Source organism: Microtus pennsylvanicus, chromosome 17 (assembly GCF_037038515.1).
Source record: "Microtus pennsylvanicus isolate mMicPen1 chromosome 17, mMicPen1.hap1, whole genome shotgun sequence".
Classification (NCBI taxonomy): domain Eukaryota; kingdom Metazoa; phylum Chordata; class Mammalia; order Rodentia; family Cricetidae; genus Microtus; species Microtus pennsylvanicus.
This window is the reverse complement of record NC_134595.1, coordinates 40,095,129-40,121,347: the sequence shown is the minus strand read 5'-3', so window position 1 is coordinate 40,121,347 and position 26,219 is coordinate 40,095,129. Positions and strand designations below refer to the sequence as shown.

General features: G+C 43.7%; 1 protein-coding gene across 3 annotated transcripts in view; it reads left to right on the top strand.

Annotated features, from left to right (window-relative positions):
• Positions 1-26,219, top strand: part of Epha4 (EPH receptor A4) — a 145,449-nt gene that overhangs the window by 114,157 nt on the left and 5,073 nt on the right. The window contains exons 9-17 of one of the 3 annotated variants that reach the window (XM_075952174.1): positions 8,881-8,939; positions 10,716-10,829; positions 11,315-11,500; positions 15,470-15,531; positions 15,976-16,182; positions 18,030-18,179; positions 21,753-21,946; positions 24,285-24,440; positions 24,776-25,681. In XM_075952174.1, coding sequence (XP_075808289.1) covers positions 8,881-8,939; positions 10,716-10,829; positions 11,315-11,500; positions 15,470-15,531; positions 15,976-16,182; positions 18,030-18,179; positions 21,753-21,946; positions 24,285-24,440; positions 24,776-24,890 — 1,243 coding nt within the window. In that variant the 3' untranslated portion in view covers positions 24,891-25,681. Of the gene's footprint in view, positions 1-8,880; positions 8,940-10,715; positions 10,830-11,314; positions 11,501-15,469; positions 15,532-15,972; positions 16,183-18,029; positions 18,180-21,752; positions 21,947-24,284; positions 24,470-24,775; positions 25,682-26,219 lie in introns of all 3 variants that reach the window. The other 2 variants (XM_075952175.1, XM_075952173.1) reach the window with 2 other exon arrangements.

Genomic DNA, 26,219 nt, shown 5'->3' with positions numbered 1-26,219 from the left:
GACCTTCAATATGAAGCTCTTCGTGTGAATGAAGATGAAAGGGACATAGAGAGACAGGGCTTGTCTGGTGTCATCTTGTTGCTAGGCCTGTAGTTAGAGCTCCGCTTGGTCCCCCAGCTGCCATGCTTGGCTCTCAGACCACTGGCGGTCCTGTTGTCCCATCTACCTATTGATGATCTCACCAATGTCAAACCGGTGTCTTTGACTGTCGCCATCACATTTGCAAGCCCCAAAGCTTCTGATGTACACTGATATACATTGCTGTAGGGTGATGAACACAGGGGAGGGTTCGCCCAAGTGACCACTAGTCACACACATTTCCTAATGCCGTGACCATACCCTCGCTTTCCAGAGTGCCCCATATACACAGATCCACTTGTTCACTCGAATAATAACACCCTATGGAATAATGTATGGTGTCTCTGTGTTTGTCGTTGGCGCCATTCCTTTTGACAAAGTCTTTAAGTCGGTGTGTTTGTCTAGAGTGGTGAGCTAAGTCTCCAAGAAGTAAACATTTGAAAGGCAATCAAGACTTTTCCTTATTTGCTGCTATGAGAGTCTGCTTGTGTACATGTGTCATACACAATACATTTTATGATGCCTAGGAGGTGATGCATTATTCCCAACTCCTCCAATCGCGTGGGAGAACAACAGAGATTACGTGAACATTTGTTTAAATTAGGTGCATATTTCAGTGTTTCAACTAAAAACACAGGGAGTACAGAAATGGGGGGAAATGAATGAATAGCATAAAAGGCCTCTCTGCCTCGGGAACAGTAGCTAGAGGTCTGGCCACTGTGTGATGCTTAGCGGCGCATGCGCGTTCCCAGTGCTTGACGTGTGCACCGACTGGGGTCATTCTGCAGTTGGGGTCTAGCTTTTCTGCAGATTTCCTTTCCTTCCTTCCTTCCTTCCTTCCTTCCTTCCTTCCTTCCTTCCTTCCTTTCTTTCTCTTTCTTTTTTCTTCCTTCCTTCCTTCCTTTCTACTTCCCTCCCTCCTTCTCTCGCTCCCTGCTTCTCTCCCTCCCTCCCTCTCTTCCTCTCTTCCTCCCTTCCTTCCCTTTCATATCTTTTTGTTTTAAGTGTCCCCAAACACAGCAGTCATACTAAACAATTAGAGATAAGTCACTCCCCTTGGATGTTCCGCTTCTAAGATCAGCTTTGATGAGAAGAAAGAACACCCACGGCACTCTAATGCAGGGAGACAGGATTATTAAAAGTGGGGGCTGTGGGACACAGCAGCCTCAAGTCTGAGGACTTAATTCCCTTTGTGATTTTATTGATCACTGTCTTACATAAGAGAAGTCTGGCAATGGGATGCATGGGATTTCCAATTATGAGGCCACACACTCCCCTTAGAGAATTGAGTCTGTTGGGTCACCCAGTGATGATTTCTGCCCCTCTTCCCCCATTAAAAAAAAATGTCATTTCCCAAGGCTGATAAACACTGCTTGGTGATTGGTCCTCAATGGATCACTTTTTAGAAAATGAAATGTCAGCCCCTTGCCCTCATATTGATTCTTCCTTAGTGCTGGCCGTAAAGCTGTCAGGGGAAGCGCTGCCTGGAGCCAGGTAGTTGACAGGCCCGCGGTGGAGAATGCTCGCTCAGCTGATTCTCCTCCCCACGCAGGCCGTCTGCTCTGTTATCTGGGACAGCTACATGTGTTAAACTAGAACAACTACAGGTGAGCAGAGAGGAGACAGGGACCGCAGACCAAGTCAGGCCCAGGGTTTTAGCTAGAGCATAAATGACAGGTAGAAGTCACACCCCAAAGTAGTCTCGGCCAGCAGTGTGAGAAAGCCCCAGACTGAGCATCTGAGCCCATCCAGGTCCTTTGCCTGTCACTCACTGCCGCTTGCTTCTGAAAGCCACAGAACATTGATGTCAGAAAGGATCATTCTAGAAACTGGGCATGACGTCATCCGGCACTGGGGAAACTGAGGCAAGAGGTATGAGCTAGCCTGTGCCCATAGTGAAGTACACGTGTGGACTAGCCTGTGTCCATAGTGAAGTAGAGGTGTGGACTAGCCTGTGCCCATAGTGAAGTACACGTGTGGACTAGTCTGTGTCCATAGTGAAGTAGAGGTGTGAGCTAGCCTGTGCCCATAGTGAAGTAGAAGTGTGGACTAGCCTGTGCCCATAGTGAAGTAGAGGTGTGGACTAGCCTGTGCCCATAGTGAAGTAGAGGTGTGGACTAGCCTGTGCCCATAGTGAAGTAGAGGTGTGGACTAGCCTGTGTCCATAGTGAAGTAGAGGTGTGAGCTAGCCTGTGCCCATAGTGAAGGAGAGGTATGAGCTAGCCTGTGCCCATAGTGAAGCAGAGCCCCTGTGAGCTGAGCTGAATCTCACAGGTGCTGTGTTGTTGGTGTGTGAGTGTGAGGTCTCTACAGATGTAGACAGAAAAGGACTCACGGAGGGAGACAAAGACCCGAGAGCTTCTGATGTCACCAAGAGAAAACCTGTTTCTTGCTAATTTGTTATTTAAGGAGAAACTGCCTCGAGCCCACACTTGGCATGACGCTAGATTTTTAAAGTAGTGGCAGTGTTTATTTATTTTATTGTATCCACTTAATTTGTGCTGAAAAGTCTGAACTTGAGGTAAGCAGGATCAGCTCCAGCTTCTATCAGAAGGGTGTTTTCTTCCTTCCCTCCTTCCTTTTCTCCTTCCTCCCTCCTGCCTTTCTTCCTTCCTCCTGCCTTTCTCTCTTGGCCAAGTTGAATGTGTAAGCATTTAGGAATTTCTGTCAATGAGTGAAATTACTGCATTTATAGATTTTATTTAAGTATTCAACATGTGGTCAACATTAAACGCTGTCCTGCCGTGCAAAGGATATTGACTGAGATATATTTTTACAACCCACATGTCAAGTAAATAAATTATTTATTTAATTTTAATTTTATTTATTATTTATTTATTTTTGAGGCAGGGTTTCTCTGTAGCTTTGGATCCTGTCCTGGAGCTAGCTCTTGTAGACCAGGCTGGCCTCGAACTCACAGAGATCCACCTGCCTCTGCCTGCCAAGTGCTAGGATTAAAGGCATGTTCCACCACTGCCCGGAAAATAAATGAATTGACTTTTGATTTTTTTCCCATTTTTATTTATTGTGTATGTTTATGTGTATGAAGGTCAGAAGACAAGTTGCAAAAGTCTGTTGTCTTCTCCCATGTCGGTTCTGGGGATCGAACTCAGGTGACTGGGCTTGGCAGCAGATGCCTTTACCCAGTACCCTGGCTGGACAGCCTCTAACTTACACTTTATGGATTGGAGATCTGTGCTTGGGTTGTCATTTCGGGAGAGTATCGGTTTTCCGGACCACCTGACCACCTTGCTTTGCTATGAATGAGACACTGGAAATTGTCCTGAGAGCTTTATCCCAAGCTATACACATGCATTTTCTGAAGAGCAAAGCATTTCCCAATTTACATGTTTGTGTTTTTATTGGTCCCTAGTTTAACCACTTTCTTTACTACGTTTTAAGCTTCTCTTTCAAAGGACTGTTGATAGTTGTATCATTAAATGCAATTTGAAACCCAGGACCTCCCAGAGTAATGATGGGCTCTGTATTAAATTTCTCTGACAACCCCTTCCCCTGTGATAACAGCGATTTTCTCAGTTCACCTTCGAAATCACCCACACTGAATGAATTCAGATTGTTTTAGACTACTCTTTTTCTCTGACAATTATTTATTTCTTTAGCATGTGTGTGTGTGTGTGTATGTATGTATGTATGTATGTGTGTGTGTGCACATGTATGCCACAGCACTTATAAGCAGGTCAAAGGATAACTTGAAGGAATTGATCTTATTCTCATACCACAAAAGTATCAGAAATCAAACTCAGATCCCCAGGCTTGGTAGCCAGTGCCCTTACCCACTGAGTCACCGTGCTGGCCCTCAGTAATGTTTTATTGTTCAAATGTGTGAAACAGTATTAAGAGAGTGACTGAAATACGCGACAAGTCCTTGGGTTCAAAGACACAGCATGACTTGATGACCAAATGCTTGTTCTTCTCAGGATGTCCTAATATCGACGGCCACTGCTACTGGGTTTCCATTCCTGTAAGCATTATAAACTGGCCCTTGAACCAGATTACAAACAACCAAATCGAGTTTAAAGAAAACAATTTAGCATCTGCCGAAAGATATTTGGTATGTTTATCAGGTCCTGTGAATCAACCTGTGATCTCTGAGTAAAGGACACTGAATGCACGAACCGAGTCAGAGTGAGTTTGTCTTCTACCCAAGGTTAACATGGTCCCACTTTGAGAGCTCTACCTGTGTCTGCCTTTCCTCGAGCCCACATGCGCTTCTCTGGAATGTTATGCTCCCAGAGAAATGAATACACTTTAGTGTTTGCCCAGATAGGCTGCCATGACGTCATGTATAGTCCCACAATTCTCAGGCAAATGATCCCGCGAGGAACATTTCTAATAAGCAACGTGCAAGCAATCCCAGGAGTTCAATTCCAGCTCTATCAAAATGCCGCTGGGGAGGAGCCAGCTGATGATGTTCCCAGTTGATGTGGGAACAGTGGCGGCCTGAGGACGGGGAAGAAAGATGCTGGCTAGGAATCTCTGGCAAGGGTCTCTACAGGAGCCGTGTTCCTCATTGCTGCTTCGTCTCTAATCTGCACTTGAGTGAATAAATTACCTACCTTTTACTAATTAACTTTGGAACAGGGAACCACATCCATCAAACCTGTCCACTTGACGGGGAAAGTTAGTATTTTGATAAAAGCGAGGTTTATGGGAGGCCCCTGCCACACTCCTGTCCTCTTATTTATTTTATTGAGTGCCCAGGGTACATCGGCGGGGCAGTTTCCTGCTGTTCCCTCTGGGGATGGTTAATGCCCTTATTAGTCAGTCCCCGGGACTGCAGGGAGGATTGCATTCACTCAAAAGCTTCACCTGCAGTGTGGGGCCCTTTGCCAGGACTCCTTCCGTGGCAAGGTTCCATGTTTCCTTCTGGACCATTCTAAGAAACCACTCTACTACTTCCCCCTTGCTAATCGCCTTGTCCACATCTTTGTAATTAGAAAAAAATCTCTCACAAAGCCTTGCTTCTGCCATTCAGGTGATCTGTCTGGGATGTCAATTTAGACTTAGCCCCTCAGGAGGGCTCACCCAAAGTAAGCTTCAATGGTCTTTCTTTCCCCAGATAATAATGAGCCACATTGTCCTACTCTGAGCCCAGGGGAAAGGGTCAGAGGTGACTGAGGTGGGACAGAACTTAGGCATTTTTGTTTTCAAGGTATTATTAGAGCGTTAATAGGCTGCAATTAGCCTTTGAACAGTAATCCTCGTGTTTCCTTCTCAATATCCCCTGCACCCTTGTAGAGTCCTCTACTCCAAATGACACACCACGTTAGAAAGATCTTTCAGTGTGCACCTTCGCGCTCATTTAATGGCAAGCCTGAGGAAGGAATGGGAGGGCCCGCCTTATCACTAATGACCTCTGCCATTTTGTATTTCCTCTGGCTTTGTCTACTTTTAATGAATGTGCTTGATGTGAGAACAGTCATGCTTCACGGTTCTTTGAGGCCACTGGTCTCTGTCGTAGGTATCCATTGTTTTGTTTTGTTTTTTAAGCCAACTCTTTAATTTCTACTGGATGCCTGAGCTCGAGGGTATGACTCAAGGGCAGAATGTGTTTCTAGCTTGCGCTAGATTCCGAGTTGGGCCTCCAGAAAGTAAATAAAGGAGGGCCTGGACTAAAGCTTTCTTCTGTGTATTTTTCCCTCTTGATGTCACTATTGGAGTTCTAAAATGGTCTAAAAGCTGGTCCTTTGCTTTCAGATAAGGCCTTTAGAGCTCTGATAAGATAGCCTATCCCCAAGGACTTAGTCCTGGTGATTTCTTGACTCAAAATGTTGTTTTTGTAGTCTCTGCCCTAAAGCACTTCTACCAGCCTTAAAAGAGAGACAAAGGACAGGGGAGGGGGCAGGGTAGAAAGTGCTCCATGTTCCACAGAAAGTTCTTCCTGTTCACCTTGTTGAATCTATTTGTTAAGCTTTTTGATGAAGCCGTAGCTTTCTAAGAGCAGTAGAATGTGGTTTGTGGATTTGCAGATACAATACGCACCATTAGGGCTGGAGAGAGAGCTCTGCTCCGTCAGTCGGTCAGCTGCTTACTTTGCAAGCACAAGGACCCTCGTTCGACCCTTAGAACCCATGTAGCACCAAATGAAAGACAACAGGGCAATATGTATGCTGGTACTTCAGTTTGAGGGGGCAGGGACAAGGTAGACAGGTAGAAAGCCCCAGGCCATAGAAAGAGACCTTATCTCAGAAAGTAGATAGTAGCTGAAGAATAATAGTACCTAAGGTTGTAGTCTGGCGTCAACACGAATTTGTGCGTGCATACACACACACACACACACACACACACACACAATCAATCACTACCTTTAAATGTACTATTAAGTCTTGTCATTTATCTTGTAACTTCATCTCCTCTAGAAGAGGCACTGTGCTGGTCTGGGCTAGACCATGGCACCTATCAAATCCTTGCACTTGCCAAGAGGGGATGTGAGTGATTTACTCGAAGCCCCTGGTTCTGAGTCCTCCTCTGTACCAGGTCCTCATCTGTACAATGGAGCTGAACATGTGGTTTCCACCTGATTCCTTTCATAGGCTTGTTGTGAACAAGCAATTAAGTAATAGACCCTTTGAAGGACCCTTTGGAAAGCTAACTGCAAAGGAAAACACAGGCTGTTATTTGGTACTGAAATATGCACTTTGCAGTTAACGGCGGTAACTAGGGTCTCTGTTTTGTTAAGCTGGCTTGTGCTTTGCAAACAGTTAGGGGAGGAGATAATGTATGTAATGAGACGACTTTGAAAACTTAAATGCAATGTAAGAGCACAAGGTATCATTATTTGCGAGGGAATTAGCCACGTAGAGGAACATCTGTGGGCTCTAAGGGTCTGATTGCTGAGCTGGTGCCTGCGGAGCTGACAAATGAGAGGCTGTGGGAGGAAACTTTGCGCATGTGCCCAGGGCTCTGCTGCCAGAGGTGGGCTGTCTGCCCGCTTGCTCTGCTTAGTGCCTTTGGTTTCTCTGTATTTTCTCTTCTATGGGGTTAGCCTGCCTTTCTGCCTGTTGGAACACAAACACGGTGGCTTTAGTGAGCCTTACCTCGCCTTTGAAATGCAAAACAATGATGAATTTCATTGGAAGTTTTACATTATGACACAGTCATAAATCAACACGTTTTATTCCCAAAGTGAAGAGATCTGTAATAATCAAATGACTAGATTTTCTAATTGTTTTATTTTAGGTGATATAACTTTTCCTCATTCTACATAATATATATTTAAGGGCCAGGAATATAGTTCAGTATAGAATGCTGGCCCAGCCTGTGCAAGGCCGTGGGTTCCATTCCCGGAACCACACAATGGTCACGAAATTACATATGCGTATATTTGTGTGTATGTATTTGTTTATATATTTAAGATTTTTAGTTTTCGAGTCTCGAGTTGACTTTCCAGTTCGTATAAGTAATTCATATTTTCCTGACTCAAGTTTTATATGTATTAAAGATTTATATTTTCTAAAGCTTTATAAAAGCAAAAACAGCAACAAATCTTAACTCCAACAGGACATGGGCAGACAGTATGCAAAGTCTGAGACGGGGTACCTTCTATTAGAAGAGAATTATACAGACCTAGTGGTCTACAAAATCTATTGAAATGTAGTTAAGTACAAAGCAAACATCTGCTTCCTAGAATGTCATTTGTATCTTGGGTATATTAGTATGCTATAGAGTGTATCCCTCCCCCTAATCCCCAGATGCGGACCTAACCTAGGGCCTTGCTCTTGGTAAGAGCTCTATCACTGAGCTAAATCCCCAACCACTGAAACCTAATGTGATAATGAGGTGTTACGATATTATCGTGATTATAGCAACAGGATGTGTTGTTCATTACCTATCACACGCTAAACATTACTGCCATTTCACTGACGAGACTTAATTAAGAATAATATGTATGCAGGGCCAGCAAGGTGGCTCAGAATGAAAAGGCAGCTTGAGTTCTATCCCTAAAACCCACAAGCGATGGGATGGTGGAATGAAGGAACCAACTCTCCAATGTCCTTTGACTGCCCACCCATGTTTCCACACACACAGAGGTCATAGATAGACAGACAGACAGACAGACAGACAGACAGACAGACAGATACAGAGATGATAGATAGATAGATAGATAGATAGATAGATAGATAGATAGATAGATAGATAGACAGATAATAGGGTTATATAGGAAAAAGTAGCCAATCAGATATTCTGGTGGCTTAAGTTTGTAACTCCGACTCAACGTGAGATAACATTCTCTCATTTTGCCTCTCCAAAGCCTCAGTTTTCCTATGTGTGAAGTGCACACTGCCTATCTGTTGAGAGGAGCCGCAGGCCGCTTCCCTGGCAGCCCAGCTCCCGGCCACCGGCTAGCTTTACCCGAAATAATTACACGGAAACTGTATTCTTTTAAACACTGCCTGGCCCATTAGCTCCAGCCTCTTATTGGCTAGCTCTTACATATTGATCTAAGCCATTTCTAATAATCTGTGTAGCCCACGAGGTGGCTTACCAGGAAAGATCTTAACCTGCGGCTGTGTTGGGTGGGAGAATCATGGCGACTCCTTGAGTCAGCTTCTTTCTCCCAGCATTCTGTTCTGTTTTCTCCACCCACCTAAGGGTTGGCCTATCAAATGGGCCTAGGCAGTTTCTTTATTAATTAACCAATGAAAGCAACAGATTAGAAAGAAATCACTCCCACATCACCTATCCACCCGACTTCTGTTGTGGTCAGAAAGAATTTGCTTACAGCTTTTTTGTTGCAAGTTTCATGTTGGAAATGATTTTCTTTTTTTAATTTTTAAATAGACGGAGTAAGTACAGCAAAGCAAAACAAGAAGCAGACGAAGAGAAACATTTGAATCAAGGTATAGAATTGGTTCCAAAAGTAATATCATTTTTTTAGAGCATGCTTTGTGTCTTCTAACTTAGAAATGTTGGTTAATGTGTCTATTAATATTTGTATAATGTATGCCTTATCCAAATAACATTCTTCAAGGATGTCAAAGTGTAACTGATGATTCTAGACTATGCCAAGTGAGGTTAAAGGCAGGAAGTTAGTGTCTGCTTATTGTATCCTCTGCTCTGCAAAAGCATTCGTCTAGCTGGCTCATTTTTGCAGCTGGGCAGCAAGAAGTAATGGATAGGGTTTTTTTTTTATTTTTTTGTTTGTTTGTTTGTTTGTTTCTTGTTTTTCGAGACAGGGTTACTCTTGTAGCCTTGGCTGTCCTGGAACTAGCTCTGTAGACCAGGCTGGCCTTGATTTTCCAGAGATCCACTTGCTGGGATTAAAGGTGTGCACCACCATCAGTGACCAGACTAGGCCATTATTGTCATAAGCAAAACAATTTGGGTGTGGGAATGATAAAAGAATAAGAGGTTCTGTAATGGTAGTAGGTGATGCTGGGATGACAGCCATCAAAAATGTGTTAGTGGACTCTAGATGTTGCTGTTACAGATGGGTTCAAAGGAGTCAGCTCAAAGAAATTGATTTAATGGGCTGGAGAGATGGCTCAGAGGTTAAGAGCATTACCTGCTCTTCCAAAGGTCCTGAGTTTGATTCCCAGCAACCACATGGTGGCTCACAACCATCTGTAATGAGGTCTGGTGCCCGCTTCTGGCCTGCAGGCATACACACATACAGAATATTATATACATAATAAATAAATAAATAAGAAATTGATTTAAGTAGTTGAAAACACTTAAAAGAAGCCCAATGACCCAGCATTATTTTTTGAGATGACAAGATAGTGCTATGTGAAAAGAACTCCAACCTATTCAGTTATTCGTAAGGACCAAGGAAGAGAAAAGGAGAAAGATGGACAAGTTAGGAAAGTCATGGAGATTTGGTCGGCTGGCATCACACAAAGTCCCCAGTGCAGAGGCAGGTAGAAAACTGTGGGTAATGCATGTCACCAGCTGCCTCCGAGCTCACATCTCAACTTGTTTGCCAGCACGGCACATGGGTGCTTATATTCAGAGAAGTCAGACATTCGGCTAGAAGATAGCATTACCTCCAGCTGAACCTCCTCTCCCAAACAGAATGCAAGTGGAGGTGCATTTAGAGTCCTTGCTCTCAAGTCAGCCAGAGGCCAGTATTCCTTCTGTGTACACTAATCTAGGCTTCATATTAGCCTGTTTAGTTTTGGTCATGTATTTTATTTGGTCTAGATATGGGGGAGAAGTGTCACCCTATAGACAGGGCCTGTGGAATGGGAGAGCACCTATTGTCTTCAATAAAAGACAGTGCTTGAAATGAGGGGTAAGACTTTAGTGTTAGGACGATTGGAGCTAGGAGCCATTGGCTGCGAGAAAGTGTTCAGCCAACTCATCCTGAATTTCCTGATGAGAGATTCGCTTTTCCTCCAGGGATGAGTTGCCTTGAAGTGTGAGTCCATTCCAGGAAGTCAGTAGAACTGCATTCAGTGTCTTAAGCAGCTAGCAAATTCTTTGTTTGCCCACTAATGGAAACCAGAGCAAGAATTTAAACATTTTCATATGTCAACGGCCATATAGCTAACCCAACTGTTCCAATGTGAAGGGTTGGTTGTTTTGTTTTTGTTTTTAAATAGACCTCGCCCATTTATGTTTATTCGTGTTTCCTGGAATCCGCCCAGTCACCTTATCCCTTGTTCATTCTGTAGGTGTTAGAACTTATGTGGACCCCTTTACATATGAAGACCCCAACCAGGCAGTTCGAGAATTTGCCAAAGAAATCGATGCCTCTTGCATTAAAATCGAAAAAGTCATAGGGGTTGGTAAGTGTCTGAGTGTCTAGCCAATAAGTCAGCTTCCTTTGTGAATGTTAAATAGTTATGTAAATTACGCAATTACATTCGCATGTACGAGTGAGTGTATTGCGCGTCCGTCTATATATGTAAATATTATGCACTGAGATTTCCTCATTCAGAATATGAATGTGATGGTCTGTAAGGAACTCTGGTACAAATTTGTACTTATTTTCATGAAAATGAGCATGGGGATAAACTAAATGAACACATAAGATCTATAGTCAGATTAGTTGAACCCAGAATGTTTAAGCCTCACTAGGTTTACCTTAAGCTTGAGTTTCCTATGATAAAATGAAGTCTCTAAGAATAGTGCCTAGTGTGTGTGTGTTTGTGGCGGGGGGGGGGGGGGGCGTTACTAAATAAAATAATCTTTGGGGCTCACTAGCTAAGTTCCTGATACAATGAAGGTTTTTTCGTTTCTTTCTGGTGCATCTGGAATTCTTCTCCTACAGGTGAATTTGGAGAAGTCTGCAGTGGGCGCCTCAAGGTGCCAGGCAAGAGGGAGATCTGTGTGGCTATCAAGACCCTGAAAGCTGGGTATACTGACAAGCAGAGGAGGGACTTCCTGAGCGAGGCCAGCATCATGGGCCAGTTTGACCACCCAAACATAATCCACCTGGAAGGCGTTGTCACCAAATGTATGTGGGTCATCCCCCCTCTACAAAGCTACGTCGAGAGTCACAGGGAAATTAAACACACATTTTCTTTCTAGGGAAATGACAGATGGCACAGGCCCACTGATTACTAATAGGAGGAAATCGGTGCAGTGCAGGACCAGTCATTAATCTTTCAGTCAGCCCTAAATGGCTCTGTGACTGCAGCTGATGCCCCGTCTCCAAGGCAGCTTGCGTGAGATTTGGGGCAAATTAATGCCGCAGAGTTTTGGATACGCTGCGCCATCTTTCAGATCTTTGCTAGACCAAACTGATCATCGCAGGGTAGGCACAAGCAGATGGTAAAGGAAATGAATTTTATATAAAGCAAAACAAAAGCTCGCCACACACACCTTGTATTGGAAGCTTGGGTTCCAGACTTCCAGACGCAGAGAGCGAAACTCGGGAATCTTTATTCTTTGGGGGGGTGGGATTCGCTCATCTGCTCGGCCTGATTTATGGCTGTGGCCATTCAGCGCCTCTTCACAGTAACACCTGGTTGGACCCTCCCTGGTTTAGCGCATTAGCGTTCACTGAGCTTGTGAACTACGCTTCAGTTCAAGCTCAACAGATGCGTTTTGTGAAGCAAACCCTGTGTGCATCTGCACGGCTGGCTAGGACTGGCTTATAAAGTCCCGCACGGAAGAGAGCACCGAAGCAGCGTGTGTTTAAGGTGGCTCTCCTCCAGGAGCCCCGGTTTGTACAAATCATGGATCTTGTAAGCCTGGGGCTCTGACCGTGAAGCCAAGGTGTCTCTTCTTTGATTTAAGATGCCTGCGAAAAGCTTGTCAAATCAACAAGTGGCAAGGATCGGGATAGCTGCTTCAGTGAGTGAGAAACGGGGAGGGGGTTAGAGTGGGTTACCTTGGAAAATGGAAACGTTTATAGTAAGCCACAAAATACAGTCTTTGGGAAGGAGAAACCAGAAGGTTACTTTGTTTAAAAAAACAATGAAAGCAAGCACCTCAAATCGAAGCTGGCATGGGTACCAAGATGATGGTTCAGGAGCTTGTAGATGTGCTTGCTGCCAACCCTGTGGCCTTAGTTCCACCTCAGGAACCCACATGGCTGGAGGAGAGAGCTTGACTCCTGAAGATTGCCCTCTGACCTTAGGAGAACATGTTGAGAATAACTGACCCGAAGATGAAGCGTTTGCTCACCCTCCTATCAGAATTCTGCTGGTAGGGGCTTTGGTGGGTTGGTCAGTCTTTTGTTTTGCTCTCCTCGTCCATAAAAATGGAGATAAATAAAACTTGCCTTGCAAGGTTATTTGGGGAGAAAATAAAATATTTAGTGTGGTTTGCTCAGTGGCGAATGAAACACACACACCTCTTTTAAGTGTCCACGGGTGCTCTCATGGCTGAAGGAGCTCATCGTCCCTCACATAGAGAATTTTTCAAAAGAGGAAATTTGATCCTAGGACGAATAATTTTCTACCTCAGGTGAAGGCTGTAATTAGCATAGAATGGTTCTATTTGCTTTTTAAGATTGGTTTTACAGACAGGATATTTTTTTCTGTTGCCTGTGGCCTTCAAAGCTGCCCAAGCCCCTCACTACTTTAATTAAAAGATAACATTGCTGTTAAATACTTCTGCAGGTCCCTTCTCTAGAAAGGGGGCTCTGTTCAACTCGGGTGTTTTTCCTGCCGCAGACAGTGATTTTCATAGCACCTCTGCCGAAGAGGGAAGAAACGGGATCTTTGTGTTAAAGTCCCACCGCGCCTTTAAAAACCCGCAGCTATTACAGCTGTAACTGTTACAAACGGCTGGGTTCATTTGCATAATGCATTTGTCGCTGAATTAGAATGATTTAAAAATTTCCACCAGAGAAGTTGTTGGGGTCCCCTCCCTTTCTGCTATCCCCCCCCTCTCACATCCCTTCCTGTTGTAGGGAAGCAGTTGACTCCATCCCTGAGCAGACCCCAGCTCAATTTAGAAGCCCTTCTGTGGAGGAAGGTATTCTCTTAAAGGTTCTGATGAATGGACACTTTGAATAAACGGACAGGAGAATACTGGAGTTTGAGAAAGTGGTGGAGAGGGTCGAACTAGGTGAGAGGGCCCAATCAGAATGGGCTTTCATAACCAACCAGTTCCCAGAGAAACTATCTAAATTGAGGGGATCATAAATTCTCCCCCACCCCGCTCTCGGATCTTGTCTGAGAACTCCGGGGAACTAGGGAAATGGAATTAGGTGTTAACACTTGGCCGGGACGGCGGACTTTTCCTCATTAGCTGACAAAGTATCTTTTGATTGAGCAGGATCTGATAGGTGATTTTGTTGTGTCCAAGGACTTGCAGAGGGCAAATTTCCTCGGCAAAGCCCTCACCTCCTTCACACGACCTAAGAAAGTCATTCCCGAGGACCCTTTCCAGCGAAACCAGAAGCGTTCTTAGCGACCATTCCTCGCTGGAAATCTGAATGTGGCCGTTCTCTAGTTGAAAGTGCTTGCCTCTGAAATAATGCCTTAGGCATGACAGTAAACACACGTGCACGTGTACACGCACGCGCACACACATACAAAGCCAACAGAGTAAATCGGACTTCGTTGAAATTAAAACCTTTGAAAGTTTTGCCTCGGAAGTGAGAGCATCCCGTGCTCCCCTCTCCCGCCCCAAACACTGCGTCTTTTGGTTGAGAGTATACCAGTATAGAATAAGGAGTGCTTTTTTTTTTGGTAGTGAGATATCCCAGCCCATTTTCTGACTAACGCACTAAGTTTAGCCAGCAAGAACAATAAAAGTAAATATTTTCATCAGCTCAGGTTTTATTTTCATCGGAGGGGATCTTTTGCTTGTATTGTGCCTCATGTCCTCTTAGAGGGAAAAAAAATAACAGGGTTGCTGCATTTGCTGACACTCCGCCCCCCACACCCCTGCCAACAGCACCCCTTACAAAGAAGGAATTTCAGTCCTGATTCATTGCCTGTGACTAAGAAGTAAAGAAAGGTTATTTCCTAAAGTCCCCAGGAGAAGTAAAATAAGACAAAAAGGTTGGCCCCTGAGTCCCCATAGACCTTCCAACAATTTTGGTCCAATACTCTGAATTCAATCTCCTGTCTCAGATGAAATTATTTGGAGATTTTATTTGTTTATAATTAATTTATTTTTAATAAGAATTTTATACAATACATTTTGACTATATTTGTTCTCCTCCTCCAACTCCTCCAGATCCTCTCTACCTTCCTACCCAGTCACCTTCATGTTCCTTCTTTCTCTAAGAAAAAACCAAAAAGCTTGAGAGTCAAAACTAACTTTGAAAAAAGGACTTGTTTATTTGTTAAGATAAGTTGTTAAAGGAGGCAAAAAGAAGGGATGAGAAAGGACAGAGCCAAGGACGGGAGCAGGAGAAGGGGGCAGAGTTCTTGATGGTGTGTGTTTCAGGTTGAATGTTTGCATAATGGAGTAGTCAGTGTTACTGCATCCCTACAAAACTTAATTTCTCTAAATAAAGAAGCGTTCTCTGTCCATAGACTTCAGCGTGACACAAGCTGCCCTTCTGGGGATAAAATCAATGAATTATTCTAAAGACTCTCTCTCTCTCTCTCTCTCTCTCTCTCTCTCTCTCTCTCTCTCTCACACACACACACACACACACACACACACACACACACACACACACACATTCCAACATGCCTGCCCATTTATCATTTTCATCTGTTGTTTAAGAGGGCAATTATCCATTCATGTGATCCCTGGGTACCAGAGGCCACTTTCGTTAAGGACCCTGTCAACAAGCCATCCGAAGGGTTAACCTTCCAGATGGAGTCTAAGCCTACTTGTCCTTTGAATATTTCATTCCTCGCTTCCCACAGCTGAGGCATAAGCTTGGCTTGTTTTAATTAAATTAGATTGCACAAGACAGGTGTCTTGGCAGTAAAATTTTTGCACAGCCCATTTTTATCTCATTAACTGCACGGCTCATCAAGGGCTTTTGTTTTTCTTTTGGAAACTCTAGGTAAACCAGTCATGATCATAACGGAGTACATGGAGAACGGCTCCTTGGATGCGTTTCTCAGGGTACGTGTCTACTTTCTAATGAACCGAGGAATATTAGGATCCTGCAGCTAACAGATTCCCTGTGTACATTCTGTCCCGTTGCATAGGTGGGATTTTTTTCAGTAGGGTTCAGGAAGAGAAGAAATGGAATATGATGTGATTCTTAAGGCTATTGAATAATCCATGGGCAGTGAGGGTGGTATTTGATTTATTCTCACACCGTGGAGCTCTTTGAGCCATAGATTCATTAAACTTGGACAATTTCCATCTATCACAGGAAGTCAGCCCCGCTCTGCTCGTGAATTAGTGACTTTGCTCAGAAGGGCCCGGAAATAATGCCGAGTTTCATTGCGTGCCAGATACAGATACTCCAAGAGAACGCAGTAATAAATGCTTGGTGATAATTGATTTGGCCTGATGCTAATGGAGTTGTTCCCTCTCTCTCTCTCTCTTCCTATGAAGAAGAACGACGGCCGATTTACAGTCATTCAGCTGGTGGGCATGCTCCGTGGCATTGGGTCTGGAATGAAGTATTTATCTGATATGAGCTATGTGCATCGAGACCTGGCTGCCAGGAACATCCTAGTAAACAGCAACTTGGTCTGCAAGGTGTCTGATTTTGGCATGTCCAGGGTGCTGGAGGACGATCCCGAGGCGGCCTATACTACCAGGGTAAGGACCGTTTGCTACCTCTGGCATGGCGTCCGCATAGATGAAACTGATCTCTTCCTTGTCGTTGCGATGTTGTTAAAAGTCTTCGCAATTCTTGTTTTCTTCTTCAAGTTTGCTTATCCTTCAGGCCTCTCCGCATTTCTGTATGCATTTTTAAACCTCCTTTAGAACAGGAGGCCATCTGAGGCCCACTCTAGCACAAAGCTATTGTAGAGCCACAAGTTACGAGCAAAATGAATTCTCTGTCTCCTAAATTTTCTTGGGCAAAGTGTTTATGAACAAAGAGAGAGTGTCTTTAAAACTGAGCCAAATCAGAAGCCACTATCAAAGGCAATTTACTCCACAAATGATACATTATTATGAAAATCAGCAGGTTGGATGACTTATTGTGTATGGATGCATGTATATACCGTGTGCCAAATATATATCCCTGTAACGCTAAAGTTTTTATTTTTCTGCTTTTTTCTTCTGTACTCCTTTTCCTGCCTGAGCTCTGCTACTTGGTTCTTTTCTGTTCTGCGGGGGCGAAGTTTCCTGCCTCTAGATAAGCCTTAGCAATATTTCTACTTGAATATTTCTAATGAATTTGGGAATGGATGTATAGAATTTATAGAGCATGTCCCAATATTTAATGGCTTTCAGTTTAGTACCAATAGAAAATCAGGGATTAGGACCCAGTGAGGCGTGCTCAGGGTAGGGTCAGGATGTGTGCTACCTTAGCCTCACGATCAGAAGCTACCATTCTGCAGGAATAAACACACAGTCCTCAAATAATTCCGACATTCATGCAGATCCTCTTCTGGCTTCCGATAACATCTTTGGTGAGCTCAGGAGATCTGCTATTGTTGTCTTCAATCTTGGAAGAGAAGAAAAGTTATAGAGGCTTCTAGAAAGATATATGTACATAGATGGATCCCTCAGCAAAATGTTTAAGGAAAGCATTTGTATCCATCTGTAGATAAGGTGTATGAACACAGTATATGGGGTTTGCACAGTGACCCACACAGCAGGAAAGCAATGCAGGCAAATTTATTATCTGATGAATAAGCCCTAATAAAGCCGAGACAATCTTAAATAATGGTTGCTGCAGCCATGTGTGGATCTATGTCCAAGTTCCTTCCTCCAGATAGAACCTCAGGAAGTTTGAAACTCAACTAAAAGTATATATACTTTTTACACTTGAAAGTAATCAAGAAGCATTTGAGGGTGCTTAGTGTAGTTTTTGCTTTTTTTTTTTTTTTTGGAAAACATCTTATTTTTTTCTGGTTTGTTAATTTGATTTTTTTTTTCATTTTAAGTAATTTAATTAAATAATAGTCTTCCCTTCATGGAAAAAATACTGACTTTTTTGAAGGTCCTACTTCCTTTTCTATGTATTGAGTATGTTTGTCATGCTACAGAAGACTAGGGAGACAGTGTGGTGGGTAGAAATGCCCAAACTTGGCTTCCTTTGTTCATTGTTTCTGATGCAGTGTTAAGCACTCCCTTTACAAGGGTGAAGGAGAGAATGCAGGAAGGAGGCAAACCAAATGTAAGCCGCATATCCTTTGATAGGCTCCAAATAACATATGTATTTATGTAAAACCTGAGATTTCCTTTCTAGAATATTGCCCTAAGCAACACTCAGAGAATAATTAGACAGATCACTCGTTCACTTCCCTGTGGTTAACGAACACACATGAGAATTGCCTCAACCTGGAAGACTTTACTCAAACAAGTCTGTTATTACCGAAAGTACCTCAGGAATGCTGTTGTCTCGCTTGTTGGAGTCACTGCACTCAGAAACAAAAGTGGCTGGCACATCACTGGGAAAGTTAGGAAATAACCCACAGCTGGAATCTTCACAGGGTGGCAAGATTCCTATCCGGTGGACTGCACCAGAAGCAATTGCCTATCGTAAATTCACGTCAGCCAGTGACGTATGGAGCTACGGAATCGTTATGTGGGAAGTGATGTCGTATGGAGAGAGACCATACTGGGATATGTCCAATCAAGATGTAAGTTTTACCCTGAGATTCAGGAAGTTCTATATTACCATATGATCAAGTAAGCATTGGGTTTGAAATGATATCGTTAAAGTTCTTATTATAAATAAATATACCTTGTGACCTCATTCCACATTTTAACCAACAAGAACTTGATTTCAAGACCAAAATTAAATTGTTTCCATGGCTTAGTGGAGGGGAAGAAAGAGATCCGTGGATCTGTAGAAAGACAAAGCAAAGAGTGTGAGGAAACACATTTCACATGTGGTAAATTTGACACAAAAGTTTTGTTGAGAGAAATCTAGAGAATATTTTAAAGCTGGCAGAGTTGTAATTAGACCTTGGCCCTCAAGGACTCTTAAATAAAGCTTCGCTAAATGACCCTCTGTAAGTTATGCACGTCCCTTTAAATGTACCATCTGGACTAGTTGGTAAGGGAGCATCTATGATGCGTGCAATTTCAGAGACACAGTCAATAATGACACTAATAAGATTCCAGGCTAATGGAATTTAATTACAGACATCTCCAGTGAGCAAGGAAAAAACAAATGCAAAACACAGAGAGTCCCAGATCAGGGATTTCCTAGAACATCTTTTAGTTAATTCCGGAAAAATTGGGGACATTGGAAGTGAAGTGTCCCCCGCACCCGTATCTTCCCAATTTTTCTAATATTTGTGGTTGGACATTATAGAAGAGTTTTTTTTGTTGTTGTTTTTTGGGTTTTTTTTTTTTTGGTTTTTTTTTTTTTTTTTTTTTTGGTTTTTCGAGACAGGGTTTCTCTGTGGTTTTGGAGCCTGTCCTGGAACTAGCTCTTGTAAACCAGGCTGGTCTCAAACTCACAGAGATCCGCCTGCCTCTGCCTCCAGAGTGCTGGGATTAAAGGCGTGCGCCACCACCGCCCGGCAGAAGAGTCTTTACAGTATAGTGCCTGGTTAATCAATTACAATGATACTTCGGGAGTGTCATGCTCTGAGCTAGCTGAGCACTTTAAATTCCATTCTGGAAAGCCTTCCTTGTAAATGTTGATTTTGATGTGGGATGCTGCCTGCTCCAGATGCCTCGTCTACCTAACTCAACAGGAAACCAGAAATCCTTGACAGAGACACCCAAATAGAACGCAGCTTTCTAAGAACGCAAGAGTGGTTGGAGCAATGGGGAAGCCATGACTTCACATACAAGTGCGTCTGTTGGTTGGTGTTGGGGGCGTGGTTTTCCTCAGTGTGTCTAACCGGTTTAAAGAAGACTTGCACCATTCATAGGAGAAGAGCCACAGTGGACGGGATGAGAGACAACAGCTAGCATGAGTGATAACCAATTGCAAGATGGACCGGGTTGGTGGTGAGGGCCGTGTAGTCCATTGTTGGAAGGGATTATAGCTTTTAGGTTTCTTCAAGTATTCTCTTTGAGCAATGTTTGGTTTCAGTCGCTCAGAGAGACAGAGGCACCCTCAATGAGCATGGCATGCATGCACTCACACACATTGAGCTATTTTATTAAGCTTCCTTGATAAACAAGAGAGTCCTAGGTAAATGAGGGTCTACTAATGAGAACAATATTCCTGCCCTACCTATTCTCACACTTAATTGTTTTGACAGTTTCTGTATTTCTGCAAAGCAATTTATCTGGTCTATGCTTTTTATTTGGGTGACTTTGAGGCCATTTCTTGCTCACAAATAATATTGCTATATCATTTGTATGTGTTTGTCTCTCTGGATTTGGGGCCAGTAGGAAACATCAGGAAATGTAAGTGATGTCATTGGGTGTATGGCAAACGAACGGGAAAAATACACCAAAATTAGTAAATTTTTAAAAAAAAAATGTATCTTTTCTCCCCCACCCGAAAGACTCAGTAGAGTGCTGAAGAACTTGCTTTATTAACCTAAGAGCTGTCTTCCTAGCTGGTCAGGGTAGCAAGCCTTCGAGAGAGTATTCATCACTGAGTTCTCTAGACAGCGGCCCAGTGCTGTTTGCCTTCTTTCTCATCAATGGAGAAGGCTTTCATCAACTCCAAAGTCAGTACCATGTACTTGGAAAGATAAAAAGAATAAAAGGTTCAGACTGACCTAATATGCTTGGCAAAATTAAATATAATGAAGGCACACAAATCAGAGTCCTCTACCTTAGAAGAAACAGATAATTCTGATACAAGGAGATATAGAAAAACGCTTGGGAGGTGCTTTTCCATCAAAGGATGCCTGCTAGATTGAAGCAGTGTTCTAAGTAAGAAGATAGCAGTTAAATTTGTGACGAGAATCTAGGTCTACTCGAATTGACTATTTCCGGCTGCGGGCCAGTTTCTCAGCAGTCAGTAGCCCCTTGAGGGATAAATCCAACGTGGGTACGAGATGGCTGTGGCACTTTGTCTTTCTGGCAGCAGTCATTTGGGTAGGGACAAAGAAAAACCAACAAATAAAAGAAGTGCTTCCTGTATCTGAAGCTGCCCACGATTAAGTCTTATGAGTGAGAAACAGTACGAAGTAGTTCTTGGAATTTGTCAAATCACCAATGCAGGAGTCACGTCACAATGGGGGATTCAGGGGAAGGCCAAGGAGACTGAGCCAAACGTGGTGGCTGAGGCAGGAGAATGGAGAGTGGGAGGGTAGCCTACTGAACTATATTGTTAGAGCCTGTCCCTAAAAGCGGGGGTGGGGGGGAGTCATGAAAGAGAGAGAAGTAAGGAAGTAACGCGCAGTCTGTGCTAACGCATTTGAAGGGCCACACTAACGACGTCGAGTGATTCCTGTATCTAATTAAGCAGGTAGACAAACCACTGCAGATGACCTTGAGCAATATGAAAATGGGCAGCCACCATTGAAACTTTCTTTTATGTATAAGAATTCCCCCCTTAAAATATGAATGTTTTAGCTGGGCAATGGTAGCACACACCTTCAGTTCCAGCACCGAAGCAGAAGCAGGCAGATCTCAGAGTTCAAAGTTAGTCTGGTCTACGTGGTGACCCCCAAGAAAGTCAGGGCTACACAGAGACCCAGCCTCAAAAAAAAAAAAAAACCAAAAAGTATTAATTGATTAACTAATTTTTTTTTAAAAGAATTGCCTTACTAGCACTTTGAATAGAGTGAAATCAGCATCAGACTGTGGCCGTGACAGGGACTGAGGTGACATCTAAGGGTGTCGTGATCTCCTAAGGGAAAATGGGTAGCGATCTGGAAGTGGGCACTGATGTTGATAGAGTAGCTACTGAATGAGGGTACACAGTGATGCCTGGGGAATTTCAATTTGGAAGGACTTCCTCAAGAATGCCTGCGGTGGCCCCGGGTGGATCTCCCTGGGGTGCGTAGGTGTGCTGGTGCCGAAGAGTAGAGTACAGGCAGAACTCTGCCATGCCAGAGGGGCTCTTGCCAAAGCCCTGACACCACGCTGTGATCTAACCGGGCTCTAACCACTTTGGAATATCAATGCGTCTTTAGTTCAAGTTTCAGATTGGCATCACGTTCCATTGAACAGCTGGCTTTTCTCTCCCCCGACGCCAGCAATACCTGGCGTTGGCTTCTGCGAAGGACTTGGAACTGTGCCCACGCTTAAGCCTCTGGCAGCTTACCACATCATCCTGTTGTCTTCTCTAGGTGATTAAAGCCATCGAGGAAGGCTACCGGCTGCCCCCACCAATGGACTGCCCCATTGCCCTCCATCAGTTAATGCTGGACTGCTGGCAGAAAGAGAGGAGCGACAGGCCTAAATTCGGGCAGATTGTCAACATGCTGGACAAACTCATCCGCAATCCCAACAGCTTGAAGAGGACCGGGCCAGAGAGCTCCAGGTTTGCCACACTTACTAATAGTGATGTATGAGGGACTCCATCCTATGTGGCAGGCCAGTCGGGTGTATCCTAATTCCTGCCTTCGCCAATTCACAAGCCACTTCCAAGCTCTGCAGCCTGGATCACGCCTTCCTCAGTCACTTTGAGTCTGAAGAGCCTGTAGGTCTATGAAAAATATGAAGGTCCCAAGGCCATTGTTCACCAGCAGGTTTCCTTGAGAGAAGACGTTTTCCTGTCAACAGGTTCAGTAGTAGACGCCAGACTCATCTGCTTTAGATAGAAAGGCTTGTTGATTAAATTGTTGAGTCAAAGACTCGGGTCTGCCTGCATCAGGTGAGGCACCCAGTCGGCTCCAAATCTGAGTTTCTTAAAGATGTCTCTTTTCTTGTGACCCTGACTTAAAAATAGAGCATCCCTTCCATGTTAGTGTGTCCTAGGCCTTTCAGCTTTTCAGACTTTTGAAGTGCTCTTCAAAGCGGTCCTAAGGTCCTGGAAGGGAAGGAATATATTTGCTATCCCAATTCAGGACAAAGGGACCCTGGAGTAGATAAGAGAGGAAACTTCTAGTCTCGGGGCTTCTAAATGCCTCCCCCTGGCCACATTGGACAAAAAGGGGGATCATCAAACTCTTGAAATAACACTAAACATGGCTAAAATTCACCTCTTATTTGAGCGGGGACCGTGTATAACTTTTCTAACTGAAGAAAGACAGTTTCTGCCATGTGAGGTTTCCCCCCCTATTCTTGGGTTCAAATGCCTCCCAAGCCTCCTTTTGAGATCTAGTCTTCAATTCCCAGGGTGAATTTTCTCTACCTGGTTAGTTTTCAACTGCTTTCTGATTGGAGGGGAGAGATGCTTGTTTAAGGCCATTCTTTAGTGTTTGGGACTTAGCATTTAGCAGCCCTTGATAGCCCGAAAATACAAGTAAATACAAACAATAATAAACACAAAACGTTAGTATGTTAATAATGTGGTGATGTTATTAACGCAAAATTGGGAGACTTCGGCCTTCATTATTTTGACTGTAAACAAATCCTGCATTTTACTAGGAAAGAATCAGACAACTGAAATAACAGATGCAAAAGGAAGGTCAGAAAGGCACACGTTTGCACACAAGCAGAGCTGAGTTGAAAAAAGGGTTTTTCTGCTAAAATACTTATGTGAAAGAGAAATAATGCAAATCAAATAATTTTGGTAAAAATGAAAAAAATTTCAAGGAATGGATTAATTCTGTATAAAGAAGTCTAGGCTTTACAATAAGTTCCTTTTTTTTTTTTTCGGTTTTTTCGAGACAGGGTATCTCTGTAGCTTTGGAGGCTGTCCTGGAACTCCCTTTGTAGACCAGGCTGGTCTCGAACTCATATATAATAACATTTTTTTTCTTGTACCAATCGAGGACATTATACCAACTTAAATGTTGGTGCACCGTTTCAGGCTAAAATGCTAAACTCAGACACAGACTTTGTACGATTTTGAGGGGAAAGAGAAGTGTAAGAAAGCTGTGATTCTGTGTAGGAAATTACAGTAGAGGGGTTAGCCTCTGAAGGGCTAGCCTGTGGTCTTTAAGTATTCTGGAGATGACTGCAAGTCTCCTAAAAACTTGCATGGATTAGAGATCCCTTGTGCGTCTCTATCAGGAGGAGAGGCAGAATGCCTGCAACCAGGCAGTCTTGACTATTGATCTAATAGTAAACACCTGACTTGAGAATGAATAAATTAATAACTAAGTCAATAAGAAGAGCTTTGACGTTATTGGAATGACTATTGACAGAGGAATCTGAGGAGCACATGCCCCAACCCTAAGAGCAATCAAAGCGCCCTTTCTTTCTGCTGGCCTTGGCACACGTGCTGGTCAGGCATGGCTTGATTAGAGAGCGGATTAACTCCAGCTGTCCCGGGATGGTGGGAATGCACTGCGCATGTCTCCAGACCTCGCTGAGAGCATGCTGGCTCTGAACTCTTCTGCTTCCATCAAAGCCTGGCAGCTCGCAAGCTCCCAGTTTTCCTCCCTCATGTTTCACTGTTTCCTGAACTAATTAATGCCTGTGGTATGTGGTCCGGCGGGAAAGTGGATTCTTTTCCAAAGACTGCACAGGGTTGAATCACAAGGGCTCCTGCATCCTCTACCAAGTTAGGATGGGCAGAGATCTGCTATGAGCTTCAATGTCCAGCGCAGTCCATCTAAAATGAATACCAAGAAGAAAAGAGAAAAAAAAGCACACATTAATTTCGGATGACAGTTATCCCATTTACACCTCTTTGTTTGGCCCTCCGTTTCCCAGGTCTGTCCTAGGCAATCTCATCTCTTTCCATTTATATCTTCTCATTCTTCTTTCAGACCCAACACAGCGTTGCTGGATCCCAGCTCCCCTGAATTCTCGGCTGTGGTTTCAGTGGGCGACTGGCTGCAGGCCATCAAAATGGACCGGTATAAGGATAACTTCACAGCCGCGGGGTACACCACGCTAGAAGCCGTGGTTCACATGAACCAGGAGTAAGTACTCAGCGAGGTAACACCAAAGGGTAAATCTAGATTTCATAGTATTTTTCCTGTTTCGCTTTGAGTTTCATAATCATTCCCTACTCATCCAAAAAAAAAAAAAAAGATTGAAAACTGGAATGCCTCTCATTTTGATAGAATATAATTTTACATGACCTCGATTGCACCTGCATTGTTATACTGGATTGCTTTAATGGAACATTTGTACACCTTCCTTGTACTGTATTGATTGTGGCTGATTCAAATGTGTGTCTGCATGAAGCCTTGAGAAAGAGGGTCCCGGCACCCCTGTGACTTTTTCTTTCCCTCTGTCTTTGCCCCACCTGCAGCGACCTGGCGAGAATTGGCATCACCGCCCTCACACACCAGAATAAGATTTTAAGCAGCGTCCAGGCGATGAGAACCCAAATGCAGCAGATACACGGCAGGATGGTCCCTGTCTGAGCCAGTACTGAATAGACTCAGAACTCTTGAAATTAGTTTACCTCATCCATGCACTTTAATTGAAGAACTGCACTTTTTTTACTTCGTCTTCGCCCTCTGAAATTAAAGGAAAAAAAAAATACCTGCAGCGTTGCTTGGTGTATGAGATTGCTGAAACCGTGGGGCTTACGTGAATGGCCTAGATCATCAGATTTAAACCTGGAGCCAGTAATTTCTCAGAAGTACTCTAGTCCATCGCTGGTGTATAAAATACATGTACTTATATAGATAAAACTCTGCCTCCGAGTTCGACGCCCTTTTTTCCCCCATCAGATGCTGGGTTTTCGAAGTCACCTTAATCCTTTCTGTTTGGAATTTCAACTGAAGGATTTTGTCTGTGGCATCAGCCTTTGTCATCACTCCTCGCTGGGGCCCCGGAGCATCGGAAGGACTCAAAGGCGACCATCGGGGCTTGGTTCATACCGCAGAATAAAATCCAGGTGACAGCCTCGTGACGCACCCATGTTGCCTCTTCAGTGCCCAGGACACTTGGTGGATTTCTATGACATGGGGGGCTAGAAAGAAAAGGAAAGTGGATTTTTTTTCTTTTCTTTTTTTTTTTAAATGCAAACTCCCAAGCCCTATTACCCCTAACTGGAAAAAGAGGTCTCTTTGGGCCTGAGGCTGTGCCATATAACGTCTTTTTTTGGAATGCTACAAACCTTCTGGATAGTGGGCTGTGACAATCCTGAATGGGGAATTTTCATATCCCCCCCCCGCTGCTTTGAAGAGGCAACTCCCAAGTTTACAAGGTAAGTTAAAAGAAGGAGCGTTGGCTCTCTAGTAAAAATCTCTCTCCTTCTCTCTCTCTCTAACTTGATTCCATTTGAAACACTGAAAAGCCTGCCTGTCAGGAGCTGGGTTGGGAGAGATTTCAGTTCTCTTTTGATAAATGAAGATACTGAAAGCAATGTGGCTGCCCTGTTGTTAGTGATGATTATAAGGACGTCACAGCTGTTCCTAGCCTCACTCACCACTGACATTTTGGTGAATCCCCTTGAGCTAAGTCAGTGGTATGGGGGTTACTGGGTAAGACAGAAAATGCTTCCTTATTTAAGTGACTTTCACCAGATGTTACCAAGGCTCCTAACACTACATCTAATATCCAGATATTAACAAACGTGCTTGGCCTCTCAGTGAATGGCAGCAAAAGGCAAGGGACCTGTTCATGAGGGAAACACAGCCTCTCTATGTTACGTTCTAGAGCTTTCTTCATGAAAGCAGTATATTATGTGGATAGATCATTCATTCATAGATGCAAAAGGCCTAACTTTGTGCTAGGAGTTTTAA